This window comes from Silurus meridionalis, chromosome 6 (assembly GCF_014805685.1).
Source record: "Silurus meridionalis isolate SWU-2019-XX chromosome 6, ASM1480568v1, whole genome shotgun sequence".
NCBI lineage: Eukaryota > Metazoa > Chordata > Actinopteri > Siluriformes > Siluridae > Silurus > Silurus meridionalis.
In genome coordinates, this window is record NC_060889.1 from 2,815,124 (window position 1) to 2,830,660 (window position 15,537).

The 15,537-nt window shown below is 35.6% G+C and overlaps 1 protein-coding gene across 1 annotated transcript; it reads left to right on the forward strand.

Moving 5' to 3' along the window:
• Positions 1 to 4,513: 4,513 nt before the first annotated feature.
• Positions 4,514 to 14,956, forward strand: LOC124387003 (mucin-2-like). The gene is made up of 4 exons (XM_046851088.1): positions 4,514 to 4,787; positions 5,737 to 5,854; positions 5,961 to 6,077; positions 13,190 to 14,956. Exons 1-4 carry the CDS (start codon positions 4,514 to 4,516, stop codon positions 14,004 to 14,006), a joined length of 1,326 nt encoding a protein of 441 aa, XP_046707044.1. The 3' UTR covers positions 14,007 to 14,956.
• Positions 14,957 to 15,537: the final 581 nt, after the last annotated feature.

Genomic DNA, 15,537 nt, shown 5'->3' on the forward strand with positions numbered 1-15,537 from the left:
GATTGGTTAAAGCAACAGCCTTTAGTCAACATGTATTTTACTCTACAGGGGGCCACACTGTTTATTCTGAAAGCAGATTTCTTTGACCCTAGCAACATGCGATAGCTGAAATCTGATTGGATAGAAACTTGAATATAAACATACACTACTTGAAGCAGCCAAAGGTAACACTATTAAATGGAGAGAATAGACGATTGGGATATATACATATATAAAAAACTAAATTGTACCAAACTGATTCATGAGTTTTAGATAAGATTTAGATAAATTTCTATAATTTAAAATATATATATATTTTTTTATGTAAATTATTTTTATTTTTTTTTTTTGTGGTTGCCTTAGCTGTCATGCCAATTTTTTCATTGGCATGAACAATGCACAGCCCTGACCTTTGTCACGAACTGGAGACCACATATTCCCTGAGCCAGGTACAACATACAACATACAAAGGACCATTGTGTCCACTAAAAACGCATGCCAGAGAAACATGCAAACATTAGCCAGGTCCTTGGTGTGTACAGAAACTGTAAAAAAAAAAAAAAAAAAAAGCGAGAGGTGTCACGTTCTTGGGTTTGTGTATGACTATACAAAGTGCAAGAAAACAAAAATGAAACCGAATCTCTGATCTTTGTTTTTGTTCACTATGCAGCAGACAGTCGATTTGCTGGTGAGTCTTAGTGTGGTTTTGTCTTTTCTCTCTTCAGCACATTTCAAAGTACAGATTACATTTTCAACAAATGTAATTTCACAGGTTTCTTTGGAGAAATGCCATTATGATATGCTCTGATCCAAACGGTTGGCCAAGCATGCCATCAAGGCACTGGATGGAAGAACAACCATAAACTCCCCAACTTCCTTGGACTCCAACAAATGTCCCACCTAGAAAATACAGAAATGGAAAACACAGAAATGGAGAACGTATTGACCAGGACTTATAAGGATCACAGAGAAGGAAATTACAGATCTGGACTTGGCAGAACATTTTTGTCAGTGACTTGAGGTCCAAAGAATATTTACTGCTTGCTCGAGCAGGTCTACCCTGAATTACTAAACACGTCCAAACTAGGTTTTTTTTATGCATTTACAGAAGGTTAAAAAAATAGATGTTGATCTAGAAATGCTTGTGTGTCCTTGTATTGAATTGACCGCAAAAAAAATCTCAATCGCACAAAAAAACGATCTGTGAATGGTTAGATTACAATAAGTAGTCAGTAAAAAATAAACTGCCAATGCCAAGGTCCTTAGTTTTTATCAGTGATAAGCCATCAGGGTCAACAAGGTTTTTTTTGCTGGCTTAAACCTTCATCATTGACTTACATTTGAATATATTTTTGTTCATGAATATTTATAAAGTGATTTCCAATAGTCTATTCTCTTTATATCATTGCTTCTGTACACATCGAGGTCCTGGCCATAGAATGCTTGAAGGCTGTAGTTTTAACCAACGAGATTGATGAGTCCGACGTCGCCATTCTCACGTCCTTTGATTCAATGGCACTAGTCAGAGCTTGCAAACCACATCTATAGCAAACTGCACAAGGGCAGATACACTTATAAGTACATTTACTTACATGGACATCGTAAGGAAAGGCAGGCCAAAACAGTAAACGACAATTTTTCATAAACAATTTATACTTTTGCGTTTTCTTTCTATGAGAATTTGCACAAAAGTGCACAATTTGCCTTGATTTTAAAAAACACAGGAAAACTGTACTGTACTGGGTCATTTTCTGAGGTAAATATCGATGCTTTTGCTAGAAATTATGTATTCGGGCAGTGCAGCTGTGGCTACAGTGAAAGGAGACATGAAATTAAATTCATTCGGTGTCGTAATGATGGTATTATGAGGTAAATTTTCTCGTTAGGGCACCACTAAAGGCCTGGGTGTGAAATGCTAGGCCTTTCGATTGATTTATTTACTAATACTGTATATATTTCTTTTTCAATGTTACACTAATGCCTATTTAATGAAATATTCGTTGTATTTGTTCAACACAGATATTTTTTTTGACAATCTTCCAGTCAGAAATCCAACGTCTTAACCACTGGGCGACCCCTTCTCATTGTTTGTTTTTACTCTCAGTCTATCCCAAGCTTTATCATCATCTTATTCCATTCTATAGTTTTCCTTCTTTCGTTCTGTTTGCTGTTTCACATCTTTTTATTATCCTGTTTATGTGGTATGTTGATTGCCTGACCTTTCGCCTGACTTTGAGATCGATTTTTGGATTATGGCTTAGGTTTGTTTGCAAGATCTTCATTAAAAACTGCCTGGACTGCACCTGTTTGTATCTCAGCATGCTTTATTTCACTCCATTAAAGATTTCAGAATTCCAATGGGTCAGAAGTTTTAATTCAGCATTCATAATGAACTGGGAATGAACCTGTGGGTATTAAAAGCCTACTTAATGATACATGTTGTTTTGCGTTTGATATCAAAAATGTGCAAAACCACTCATGAAGAAAAAACAGTACAATAAAATCCTGGCCTGTATTTTTTTTGTACAAACGTCTTGATAAGACAAATATAAAGATAAGATAAAAAATGTATACAATTCCTATATAGACTAAAGAACACAACCAGAACCTCAACCAGCTTAACATTGATTATTAAAATATTAAGAAAGCTAAAAATGTGAATATTTAAAAAGGGGTTTGATTGCAGGCTGTGGTAAGCATTCGAAATGATGCAAAAAAAAACGAAGCTGTGGCATAGAGAGAGGGCGGAGCCTGCAGGGTTTCGTTAGCTTTACGACCGTTCCGAAAAATTATACTCTTTTGGGTCTATAGCCTTCTTTTTTAGTTTAGGATAGAGAAAGGAAGAACAAAATGAAGATAAATGGTATTGTTGTGTTGTTGTTTGCCCTCCAATGGACAGTCAATATGTTTACAGGTGAGTTTTAATGGGTTTGTCTCTTCAGCTTAGCAGTTTAATAGTTAAAATTGTGGTTTGCATTGTGTTACATGATAGAAAGAGTGTATGGTGGTGTGTAAAGATGATAGATAGATAGATAGATAGATAGATAGATAGATAGATAGATAGATAGATAGATAGATAGATAGATAGATAGATAGATAGATAGATAGATAGATGAAAACAGCAGCATTCATTAACGATTACTCAAGTAACTAAAAATTATGGGGTTTTTTTTGTTTAGATTTTTTACTGTTTGCATGATTGTCATGTGTTAAATTGTGACTTGATCGCGCATTTTATCTGTTGTACCTTAAATTATTACTTTTCAAGTTTTTAATACTCTGATTAACATGGCCATGGATACAAATGTATGCTTTATGCAAATTTAATATTTAAATTACACTCAACATAGAGCTTGAAAACAAAATATTCTTGTAAATGTTAGATAATACTATGTATAATGTGTGTATATACTGTATATACTCTATATATGTAGTCTCAGTTTACTACATTTCCCAGATCATCTATTGATCTATCAATCTATCAATCTTTCCACATTTCTTGCTGTTTCTCCCACCTAGAATTATTTTAGCAAGTCAGTTCGGGTGTCTACTTTATTAATGACAAACTGTCCAATCTACGCCGCTTTAACTACCAAAACCCACAAATTCTCAGCTTCTCATGAAATACTGCTCCTATTCTTAGTTAATTATACCCTCATTCAGGCCAAACTATATAAAAAGCTTTCACTCATAGAATTCACTGTATTCTATTAGTGCTGTTCACAATTGTTTATCCATTTTATCCAGATCTTTGTTCCGTTTGCTGTTTCTCTGGATTATGCTGTGTATGTTGTTAGCTGATTCCCACTGTATTTTCTTGACTTTGAAATCGATTTTTGGATTACGGCTTCTCATTTGTTTTTGAGGTCTTCGTTAAAAACTGCACGGTCAGCACCTTCCTGAACCTAAAATCAGACACAGCCAGATTTTAATTCACTATATCCAGTGGGTCAGAAATTTCTATTCAACAAGTTGACTTTACAAATGATTGGAAGCCACAAAATATGTAAAAGATTCTAAGAAGACTGATGAAACCGAATGACTTTGTTGCTGCAGTGGATCGTTGCTGTGTTTTCAGATGAGTTTTTGAATGTTAAAAATGTGTAAGTTTAGTTGAATTGTAAGCACTGTGGGGTAACCTTATTTTCTCCAATAGGAATTGGAAATCCAGCATCATGTTGTACAAAAGTTACGACAGCCAGAGTCAGAGTTGAACAAATTGTGAGCTACTTGTATCAAGATGATATACTATGTCATATAAAAGCTGTAAGGCAAGTAAAATGTATAAACTTTTTACATAACGGAAGTGTTATTCATGTTTTTTGCAAAACGTCCTAGAAAATGCAACCACTAACTACTGAAAATGTCATTTTACAGGTTTCATTTGTTAAATGGCAATGAAATATGTTCTGATCCAAATGATTCTTGGACCAAAAATGCCATAAAGAAAATAAATGCAGGCAAAACCACACCAACTCCCAAAACCCCATCAACATATAGAAGTGTAAGAAAAAACACTCCAAGCACAGCAACCATGACAACACCAAAAGCAACATCATCCATGCCTACAGAAGTTGTGACAACCAGAGTCAAAGCAGAGGATCCATGGACCAAACAGGCCATAGAAATTATAGAGAGAAGAACGAGAAGCACGGCACCAAGCACACCCCATAATACACCGACACACAAGCCTACAAGCTTGACCACTGGAAACTCTGAAGAATCCACCACAATACCTACACATAAACCTGAGACAAAAAGCACAGTGACCAGTACTGACAGCTCACCATCTCCAACATCCATCACAGGTACATCACCAACGCTGGAAACTTCTCAAGAAATCAAAATGCAGAAAACAACAAAACCTGTTGAGAACAGAAAACAAAAGTCAATAGTGATGTCCAAAAAAACAGAGACAAAAATGGACTGGACAGAACAATTTTGTCTGCAGTCCGAGCCACAAGACACACAGTACTGTTCTGTTCATCACGATCTGTGATTTTGTACAATTGCTGAAAATTCGGGACTTTTCTAAACTAGTGATGTAATGTATAGACATTATAGAGTCAATGTAACATAATGATTGGTATTAAATTCAAAACACATTTGAATTACAAGGCAAAAAACAAGTGTGTTTTAACTTCAAAATAAAAAGTTTGTAAATATCATTAATACACATTTAAAAAAAAAAAAAAGAAAAACAACGTAAATTTTGTTACTTTAGTACTAAAGTAACTCAATTCATGGGGTTTTTTGTTGTTGAGATTTTTTGATTTTTTACTGTTTGCATGATTGTTGATGTGTTATTGTGACTTAATCGACATTTTTATCTGTCCGAAATGTACCTTAAATTATTACTTTTCTAGTTTTTTTAACTCTGATTAACATGGCCATGGACAAATATGGAGCCTTTATGCAAATTTAATATTTAAATTACACTCAACATATATATATATATATATGGCTTCTCATTTGGTTTTGAGGTCTTCGTTAAAAACTGCACGGTCAGCACCTTCCTGAACCTAAAACTTAAAACAGCCAGATTTGAATTCACTATATCAAAATTTAAGTGGGTCAGAAGTTTCTATTCACCAAGTTGACTTTACAAATGATTGGAAGCTACAATATAAGTAACCAATTAACTTTTTTTGCTGCATTGGATCGTTGCTGTATTTTCAGATGAGTTTTTGAATGTGTTTTTCTTTTAAGTTTAGTTAAATTGTGAGCACTTTGGGGTAACCTGAGTTTTTTTTTTAGCAGGAATTGGAAATCCAGACTCATGTTGTACAAAAGTTACGACAACCAAAGTCAAAGTTGAACAAATTGTTAGCTACTTGCATCAAGATGATATACTATGTCCTATAAAAGCTGTAAGGCAAGTAAAATGTATAAACTTTTTTCCTAACGAAAGTGTTATTCATGTTTTTTGCAAAACATCCCAGAAAATGCAACCACTAACTACTGAATATGTCATTTTACAGGTTTAAATTGTTAAATGGCAGGGAAATATGTTCTGATCCAAATGATTCTTGGACCAAAAATGCCATAAAGAAAATAAATGCAGGCAAAACCACACCAACTCCCAAAACCCCATCAACATATAGAAGTGTAAGAAAAAACACTCCAAGCACAGCAACCATGACAACACCAAAAGCAACATCATCCATGCCTACAGAAGTTGTGACAACCAGAGTCAAAGCAGAGGATCCATGGACCAAACAGGCCATAGAAATTATAGAGAGAAGAACGAGAAGCACGGCACCAAGCACACCCCATAATACACCGACACACAAGCCTACAAGCTTGACCACTGGAAACTCTGAAGAATCCACCACAATACCTACACATAAACCTGAGACAAAAAGCACAGTGACCAGTACTGACAGCTCACCATCTCCAACATCCATCACAGGTACATCACCAACGCTGGAAACTTCTCAAGAAATCAAAATGCAGAAAACAACAAAACCTGTTGAGAACAGAAAACAAAAGTCAATAGTGATGTCCAAAAAAACAGAGACAAAAATGGACTGGACAGAACAATTTTGTCTGCAGTCCGAGCCACAAGACACACAGTACTTTACTGTTCATCACGATCTGTGATTTTGTACAATTGCTGAAAATTCGGGACTTTTCTAAATTAGTGATTTAATGTATAGACAGAGTCGATGTAACGTAATGATTGGTATTGAAATCACAATTTTATTACAAGGCAAGAACAAAGTGTGTTTTAACTTTGAAATAAAAAGTAAAAAACCAACATAAATTTAGTTACTTTCGTAAATTGTTAACATTATTGCTGCTGTTTTCAGTCCTGAAACATTTATTGACCGACCGCTTTGTTTGCACTACAGTACTGAAAACAGAAGCAATAATAAAATAAATAAATAAATAAATGCCTTGGTCCCAATTATACATTACAATGCAACCTGGATACTCGCGGGGGATACATTCTATGACCCCTCGCAAGTAACAAAAAAAATCTCTCTTCTTTTGATGGTTCCTTTTTCAAGCAGAATTGTACATTTACTGTATCGAGGGTCCACTGGATAGGTGCCATATATATATAGGGCTATCAATCAATTTAAATAATTACAAGTCAATTACTGTTAACTCTTGATCAGTTCTTAGCCTCTGCAAACCGGTATTTAGTTTTGTATTTAAGCTCATAGATTTATATAAATTAATTTATTTACAGTTTGAATCAATGTTGTATTAATGCTGTAGGATAATTGAAATGATTGAATTACAAGGCCTTTGTTAATGGATGGATTTAAAATACTGTGGCTGTTTTTTGTCTGCTCAATGCTCAGCACAACAGTGGCCTGTTTTTCCGTTCATTATAGGTCATGGAAGTTCAGTCAAACTGTGCATGTCTAGTCAGATTTGGTTGCTCACAGCTTGCTGTGTATAAGGCTGCTGAGAGGCCAAAGTCCCAATGCTGATCCCTGTCCACCACTGAAAACTCCTACAGTGGTCAATAGCAAAAGATTTCAAAGCCAAGATTCTGATTCAACATACATGTAGGAGTCAAAATATGTCCTAAATTGTCAAAAAAACAACAACATTATGTAGTCAAATAAGGATAAAAAAATGTCCTGTTTCAGTGGTTTCAATGTCAAAAAAAGTTCATTAAATTATATAATAATAATTAAAATAGTTAAAAAAAAAAATCCTGTATTTTGTACTGGCGCTTCAATAAATATCCTAATTTGGATGGTCTACTTGAGATATTTTACAAAATATATATAAATTGTCACAAAAAGATTATTGTAATACATTTTTTAATTAATGGCAATTTCTTTCTTTCTAATACAACAAGCATTCATTTTTTTCCTTTGAATTTTTTTTACTTTGAATAAAGTCAAATTTGTTGAATGAATAAATAAAAAAATGTATGAAAGTAACAGTCCATTTTTTTCTTTTGCATTGAAGAAATGCTCCCTTCTGAGTTCTTGAACAAGCTCCTCCATCCTCCAAACCCTAACCCTAAAAATAGGTGCATTAAAACCAATCCACATATTATAATGGATAATAAAAGTAATGTACCTTCTACTCATATTAGCTTGAATTTACAGCTACCAGGGAAATATACATGGTTAAATAAAAATGGTCAAATTTTTGTTGTGTGAAAATATACACAGATATTTGCTCCAAATAACATTGATTATCTTGCTAAAATGGCACCCATCCAGGGGTGAGGTATATTAGGCAGCAATTAAGCTGTTGGAAGCAAGAAAAATAAGCAAGGCTAAGGATCTGGATGACTATAACAAGGGCAAAATTGTGATGGCTAATCCTGGTGGGGTGGTTAGTACCTTCCAAAAGGTGGTCCAAGGATGAAATCATCAACTCTGCATTACAAAAGTTGAGGAAATCCAGTTTGTGTTCATAAAATAAAAGGAATATGCTGGATGTTGATGGGAACAAGACCGATCTCCTCAACTACCAATAGATCCACTACGACTACAAATCATTCAAGGTCTTTATGAAGGAATGATTTGCCAAATATCACTATGTACCATGTGAGTTGGCCAAAACATCTTACCACGGATAGAGTAAATAATAGCTGAAGGTTTTTACTAGTAACACCTGTAAGTTTTTGGAGGTATTGGAAGTGTACTTGTATATGGTAATAAAAGAAATCTCTGGGGAGTCATCTTTAGTGCTACACACCAACACCAGTGCTGCATTTTCTCTTAGACAAAGGTTGATGCTTGTGGGTTTTTCTACACCTAACCAATGTCTAAAAATAGTTGGTGGGAGCGGGGCGAGGGGGAGTGTTTGGGTGTAGGCAGACTTTAATGTGCAGATCATTTGATAAGACGTCGTTGTCCAGAAATGCGTTGTGATTTTGTACGTCAGGGCAAATGCATAATGCTAACAATGCCATTAATCCCCCTGTAGGAAATGGTTTAATAAAAAAAAAAAAAAAAAGGTCAACTTCTGAGAAGAGCCTTGATTCACTTCTTAGTGGTTGAGTCATGATACTGTCAGTGGCTCAAAGGGGAAATGTGGCACCGTGCAGGGTGTGATAATCATCTTCAGCTTTGCATGCAACGCACTACTGTTTAAAGGTGGATTTGGCAGCTACAGGACAACTTGTAGATGTTGGATCAGAAGTTAAATGGCATGAAAAATCTGCCGCAAAGAATTTGCAGTCTCCAGGTCAGACTTGAGTGGCCTCTGTTGTTCGAAATGGCCTGGTCCTTCTGAAGAAAAACCGGTGCCAGCTTGTCAAAATCTGGAAGCAATTCTAACATCTGCTAACATCCTGGTCCCATTTAAAAGAATGAGTCAAAAGGGTCACACTTGCTTGCCCATGATTTCCCAAGAGGCTCAAGGTGTTCTGTCATCTCAAACATCTCCTCAAACAGCTCCTGAAATCTTGCCTCTCCACCAACTTAGGCACTACTAGAGACTCGGGGGTCACTATAAATCTTTATGCAAGTGTAGAATATTAGCCTACAAAGTTGGCAAAGAACATGTGGCTTATGACTCCACTGGTCGTTCAACCATATATCATTTTGAAAATTAAGTGCATCTACGGTTTTCTCCAAACTATTGTGAGCAAAATTCTGACTAGCTGGAATGCTATCTAAATGAGTGGTCCCCAACCCCCTGGGTTATTTGGTACCGGACCGCACAGAAAGAATACATAACTTACATTATTTGTGTTGTATTTATTATCTTAATCTGAACAATGTTTTATTGTGGAAAATTACCAGATTCTCTCCGCCACATCTGTCTATGACTCACTCTTGATTCATGTCATGATGCCTCGGTCACATGTCTTACCTCCATCCGCTACCTTCTTAAAGAAGCTGCTCCGGCCGCTAACACATAATACATTACCGCTAAATTGGAACCCCCAAGCTAGCAAAATGAACAAACAACACAGTGGTTTCACGTTTGTTATTATATTTAGAAAATACCAGTTTTTATGGTCGTATCATTTTACTTTGTTGTATTTATCCGCCACACCGGTCTGTGGCGCTAAACAGGTTGAGGACCGCTGGTCTACTTTACACCTTATCAGTGGGTACAACATCACTTTTGAAATCTAGCTTCTAATATACGTATGGCATTGCTGAAAGCATCTTCTTCTCCGTCGCTAGTTCAGTTTTACATCATTTTTAGATAAAAAAGCAATGGTGTAAAGAATTTAAGTGAATGGTTTTTTTTATAGTTTTACTGAGAATAAGCAACTTTGACTCTCTACTCTATTTAGTTTCAATGTAGGTACATTTAGATTCAATGTAAGTCGATGGACAATGAGCGTAACCAATTACATTTTGCAACTCCGTTAATGATGTAATTAACACTCCCTTACCGGCATCTGCTATCTTTGAGTGACTTTTTAGCGCATTTTCAGTCCAAAAAAGAGCTCGAATAAATTCGGAAACAACTTTGAGGACCTTCTTTTGTTGATCCCAATCAGCTCTAAATATTTGATGAACTTTATTTTTTGATTATTCTACTTTTGGAAATGAGACTGTAATTTTATTTAGTAATTAATGATACTTTTTTGAAAGATTCCTTTACTGCTTTGTCAGTTTTTATTAATCGGTAATGTTTAATAAGTTGTTGTGTTGATGGTTAATGCAGTGTTAATGAGGTGTACCGTTTTATTGGTATTTTTGGAAATAAAACCTCACAAATCAACTGTTTCTGGCTTTTCACTTACTTTGGTTTTGAAGACTAGTGTATCATTGAGGCCACATTCAATATGAGTAAATACTTAAGTACTGTTCAAATCAGATACCCGAAGACTTTGATTTAAGTCATATTGGAATTGGTCATTTTGAGCTTGTGATGGAGTCTGTTTTGCAGTAAGGGAAGCGTGATTTTCAGGTATTCATCACTTCTCTGTTTTAATGCAATTCAAACCTCCAATTATAACAAATGTAATGGGAAAAATGCATATACTTTATTCCATAAAACAAAAATTCTGAGATTGTTCAAGATAAAGAAATAAAGCCCTTTTTTTTTGCATGAATGAGTGCCATTGGTTTTCATGTGACTTTTTGTCTTCTTTGAACATGAACATGCTGCCTAGGTAACCATGCTTAAAAAAAAAATAAAACAAACACGTGCTACCTATGTGTTTCCAAATAAGTGTCTAACTTGGGGTCTACAGTGATGCTTGCAACCATAATGTGGTTTCCTCTTTTTAGAAATGTGCAGATACTATTCACGGTAGTGTTACTTTCTCTCAAACCATCCAGAGTACCTTTGGATGTCCAATTATATCATTTTATATATATAATATAATATATATATATGTAAAAATGTACGTGTTAACGCAAATTGCTTTTAACACCACACATTTTTATAAATTTTAGTATTTTATTTATACATATCCTTTTTATATTCTCTGGATTTTACCACTATAGGTTGAAAAAATTGCTTTTAATTAATTTTTAATGCAATGATTTTTATTTGTTTATTTTTATTTGTGTTTTTTGTTACAATAGAAAAAAAAAGCCATAAAGTACAAAGCCATGAAAGCGAAGGTGGAATATACCATTTACGGTGTAGGTGTGAACTCGGTTGGAGTTTCCACATACTACATGCAGCTAGTGTAGTGTGTGTAGGCATTTAAAAAAAAAAAAAAGGAAAAAAAAAAATAAAAAATGCATGAAATACTTGCATGAAAAATTATTATTTGATTTGATACTCAGGTGACGGCATGTCAGTGTATACAATAATATTGATATAGTTGAAGAGTTTGAGTTTTGTTGTCTCCAAAGAAAGAAAAATGCAATCCAAGCGACTTTTACCTCCGCAAGGTTGTTTGTGGCAGACGAAACGGTTTTCCGACAAGCTGGTTCGCGAGATCTATGAGGAACATGGTCAGCCTGGTTTCATCTGACAGGAATGTTGTTGCAATATGCAATGTTGCACTCTGTACAACCATGTTGAGCATCTCAGAACACACAACATGTCAGCTTGAACCAGGAACAAGTTGACTAAGGTGTTCCCCACCATTGAACGTCATATTATTTGAATATTGATCTAACTGGAAGGGTCATGATCTGGCTAAAGTACCTTAGGTGGTTTATGTGTCTTGGTCAAGGGTCCCAGATTTTCAGTTTGGCAATACTTGGGCTCAAACCCCTGACCTTCCGATCAGTAACCCAGAACCTTAACCCCTGAACTACCACTTGAATTAATTAGTATTATTCCAAAAACATAAAACCTTAGGATTAGTATAGGAAATGGTTATTATAAAACATTACACATTAGCATAATTAACCACACACCCCAAAAACCTTATTACAATAACGGCTAAGTTTCATTATTAAAAACGTCAACGTCAAGAAGACCCCCATATGTTCCATTCTGATGGTCTTTCTTATAGTCGAATTTTGAGTATTGTTTTCCATTGAACACTCATATATTCCTGTCCCCCTCCTTTGTGAGGTGTAAGAGGGCCTGGGTGGCAAGAGGGGTGGGGGGTTGTTCGAATAAGTGGGCTGAAAGACCTCCCTCTCTTCATCTTATACTTTACTGAGTGACAGAAAGAAGTTTCTCAGTCTAAGTGACAGATTCTGAGAACACAAGATGAAACCGAAGTACATAGCTGTTTTTTTTTTCGCCATGCAGTGGATCGTTGCTGTGTCTACGAGTGAGTATTTGAATTTGTTTGTCTATTAAGTGTAGTTAAACAGTGTGGTCTAGCCTCAGTTTCCTTTGCATAGATATATAGAGAGTGTGTAGTGGTCATAGGGGTTTCAGAGAAAGTGTGTCATTGTGTGTCTTTTCAAAGGGTAATAATGTTAGAGATGTTTATTATTATGATTAGTATTATTACTATTACCATTATTATTCATTGACAGATAATTATTGTACAATTGATCTGTTTTTCTCCAGCAGGAATTGGAAATCCAGCATCATGTTGTACAAAAGTTACGACAAACAGAGTCAAAGTTGAACAAATTGTTAGCTACTTGCATCAAGATGATATACTATGTCCTATAAAGCTGTAAGGCAAGTAAAATGGATAAACTTTTTTTTTCATAACAAATGTGTTATGTTCTTTGCAAAACTTTCCAGAAAATGCAACCACTAACTATCATGTCATTTTACAGGTTTAAATTGTTAAATGGCAGGAAATATGTTATGATCCAAATGACTCTTGGACCAAAAATGCCATAAAGAAAATAAATGCAGGCAAAACCACACCAACTCCCAAAACCCCATCAACATATGGAAGAAAAAACACTCTGAGCACATCTTCTCCAGAAATAAGTAGAGGAAGCACAGCAACCATGACAACACCGAAAGCAACATCATCCATGCGTCCAGAAACAAGTACAGAAAGCACATCAACTACGACAACACCAAAAGCAACATCATCCAAGGGTCCATGGACAACAACGAAGATGATGACTACTACTGCTACGAATCCGCCAACAACCGATAGCAAGACTACTCATACGACGACGCTGCCAACAACAAGAGTGACCACGACAACGCCGTCAACTGCATGGAAAAAAACAACACACACCACTCATACATCTTCCACCAGAATACCATTCGGGAAGGACAACAAACCACGTGAGTGGACGACAACAACAACAACAACAACAACTTCATCAACGCAAATTACAACAACAGAGATGACCACTATGACGGATAAAACTCCAATGCCAACTTCTGTGACAAGACAAAACGGACTGACCAGGACCTCCAGGACCTCACCTCGGATAACTACGTCGAAACCGACACCGTACACCAGTCCTACAGCATCCACCAAAAGGTTGCATGGGAAAATCTGGACTCTGATGACAACAATGCAGACTGCTACAGAAAGAAAGCCGGTTACAACTAAACCCATGACTATGAAAACATCTACAAAGCCAATGACAGCAATCCTGCAAAGACCAACAAAGATTACAATACGGTGCCAAACGTCCATGCTGAAAAGTACTGGAAATAAACTGCCATGGACAGTCAGACGCTTGATAAAGAAAAAGAGGAAGGGCCTGAGAAGGGCACAGATGAATATAAAATGTTTATGAAAAAGATTTTTGATTGAGTTCTTTTCGAAGGCCAAAGACAAGGATCTTTTGACCGCAGACCATGAGAAAAATCATGTGGTTATACTCCATCGGTACACTTTCGTTCCACGTTGACTCATTCGACCTCAATGCGCTTTTGGAGACTTTTGACGAATACGTAGCGCTTGGTTTCTGAACAATCCATGGGTGTCAATCAAATATATGGTAGATGACATCATTGAAACAACTCAACATTGTCAATTTTGAAGGCCAAAGTTGAAGGATACAATCCAGAACCAGGTGTATGGGGTCTTCAGAGGTCCAGATATGTTTAATAATATAGACTGATAGACTTTTTAATATTATTATAATTATTATTTGTTCATTCTTGTTTAATTATGTATTGTATATATAGATATATTAGGGCTGTCAATCGATTGAAATATTTAACTCATGATTATTTGCACATTTTTATTTGTTCTAAAATTACCTTAAATTGATACAGTTCAAGTTTTTAATACACTAATCAACATGGGCATTGACCCATTAACCAAACTCAATATAGAGCATGAAGAACATAGACATGTTTCAATGATGGCAGACATGTTTTTCAAAGAACTTCATGCCTATTAAACAAGTGGAAAAAAAAACATCGAAAAATCACAGGTTTCCATTACTTCTCTTTCTAAAACAGACATTACTGCTTACATTTTCAGAGGACGGGGTGGCTCATAAAAAATACTCTTGTAAACGTTTTAAAGTAATTGTGGTGTTTGAAATGACGTAAATCATCAGGACACCAGACGGAATTTTGCTATGTTTCCACACGGACGGTTTTCATTGCCGGATTTGTTCATCGTGCTGGAATTTGGTGCTTGATTTAAGACTTGGAACAATGATTTAGTGTGATATATATATCTGAGTAAAGAAATGATGTCATGAATAAATGTGTGTTTCGTTGCAGGTTTTAATTTCGCCTCTTTTATATTTATTTATATTTTTGATAAAAATGGTCAAACAGAAATGTGCAGAAATTTGTGGCGTTAATTATAACAGCCCTAATATATATATATATACAGCTTGTCCAACACTATCTTTGTTGAACCATTTTGCTTTGATGTGCAAAGTATATATGCTAGTATGCTATTTATTATAGATTTTATTTCCATATATTTATGCTTCCATTTCATGTATATTGAAAATATTTGACACGTACCACCATTTGGTGTATTCGCTAGATAGGTTTCTGCACCACATGGTGGCACACTCATACAGAGGAAAAAAAAACTCAACTCAGTCCTCCTTCTTCATTTCGTGTGGTCCTGGAATGTAATCTCATCCATCATCTGCTTATGCGGGAATATATACCTGTGTAAAACTGACAAACTGTGATTATGCACAAGACTTCTGTGAAAGCTAGCGGCTAATGATTGTGTCGACGGTTCGACAGGGTATATGTGAAGTCAAGGATTGTAAAAGACAAGACCTGATGTAGACGTATAAAATCTATAGCCAGGGACGGGAAGTATTTGAGAGGGTGGATGAAAACGGC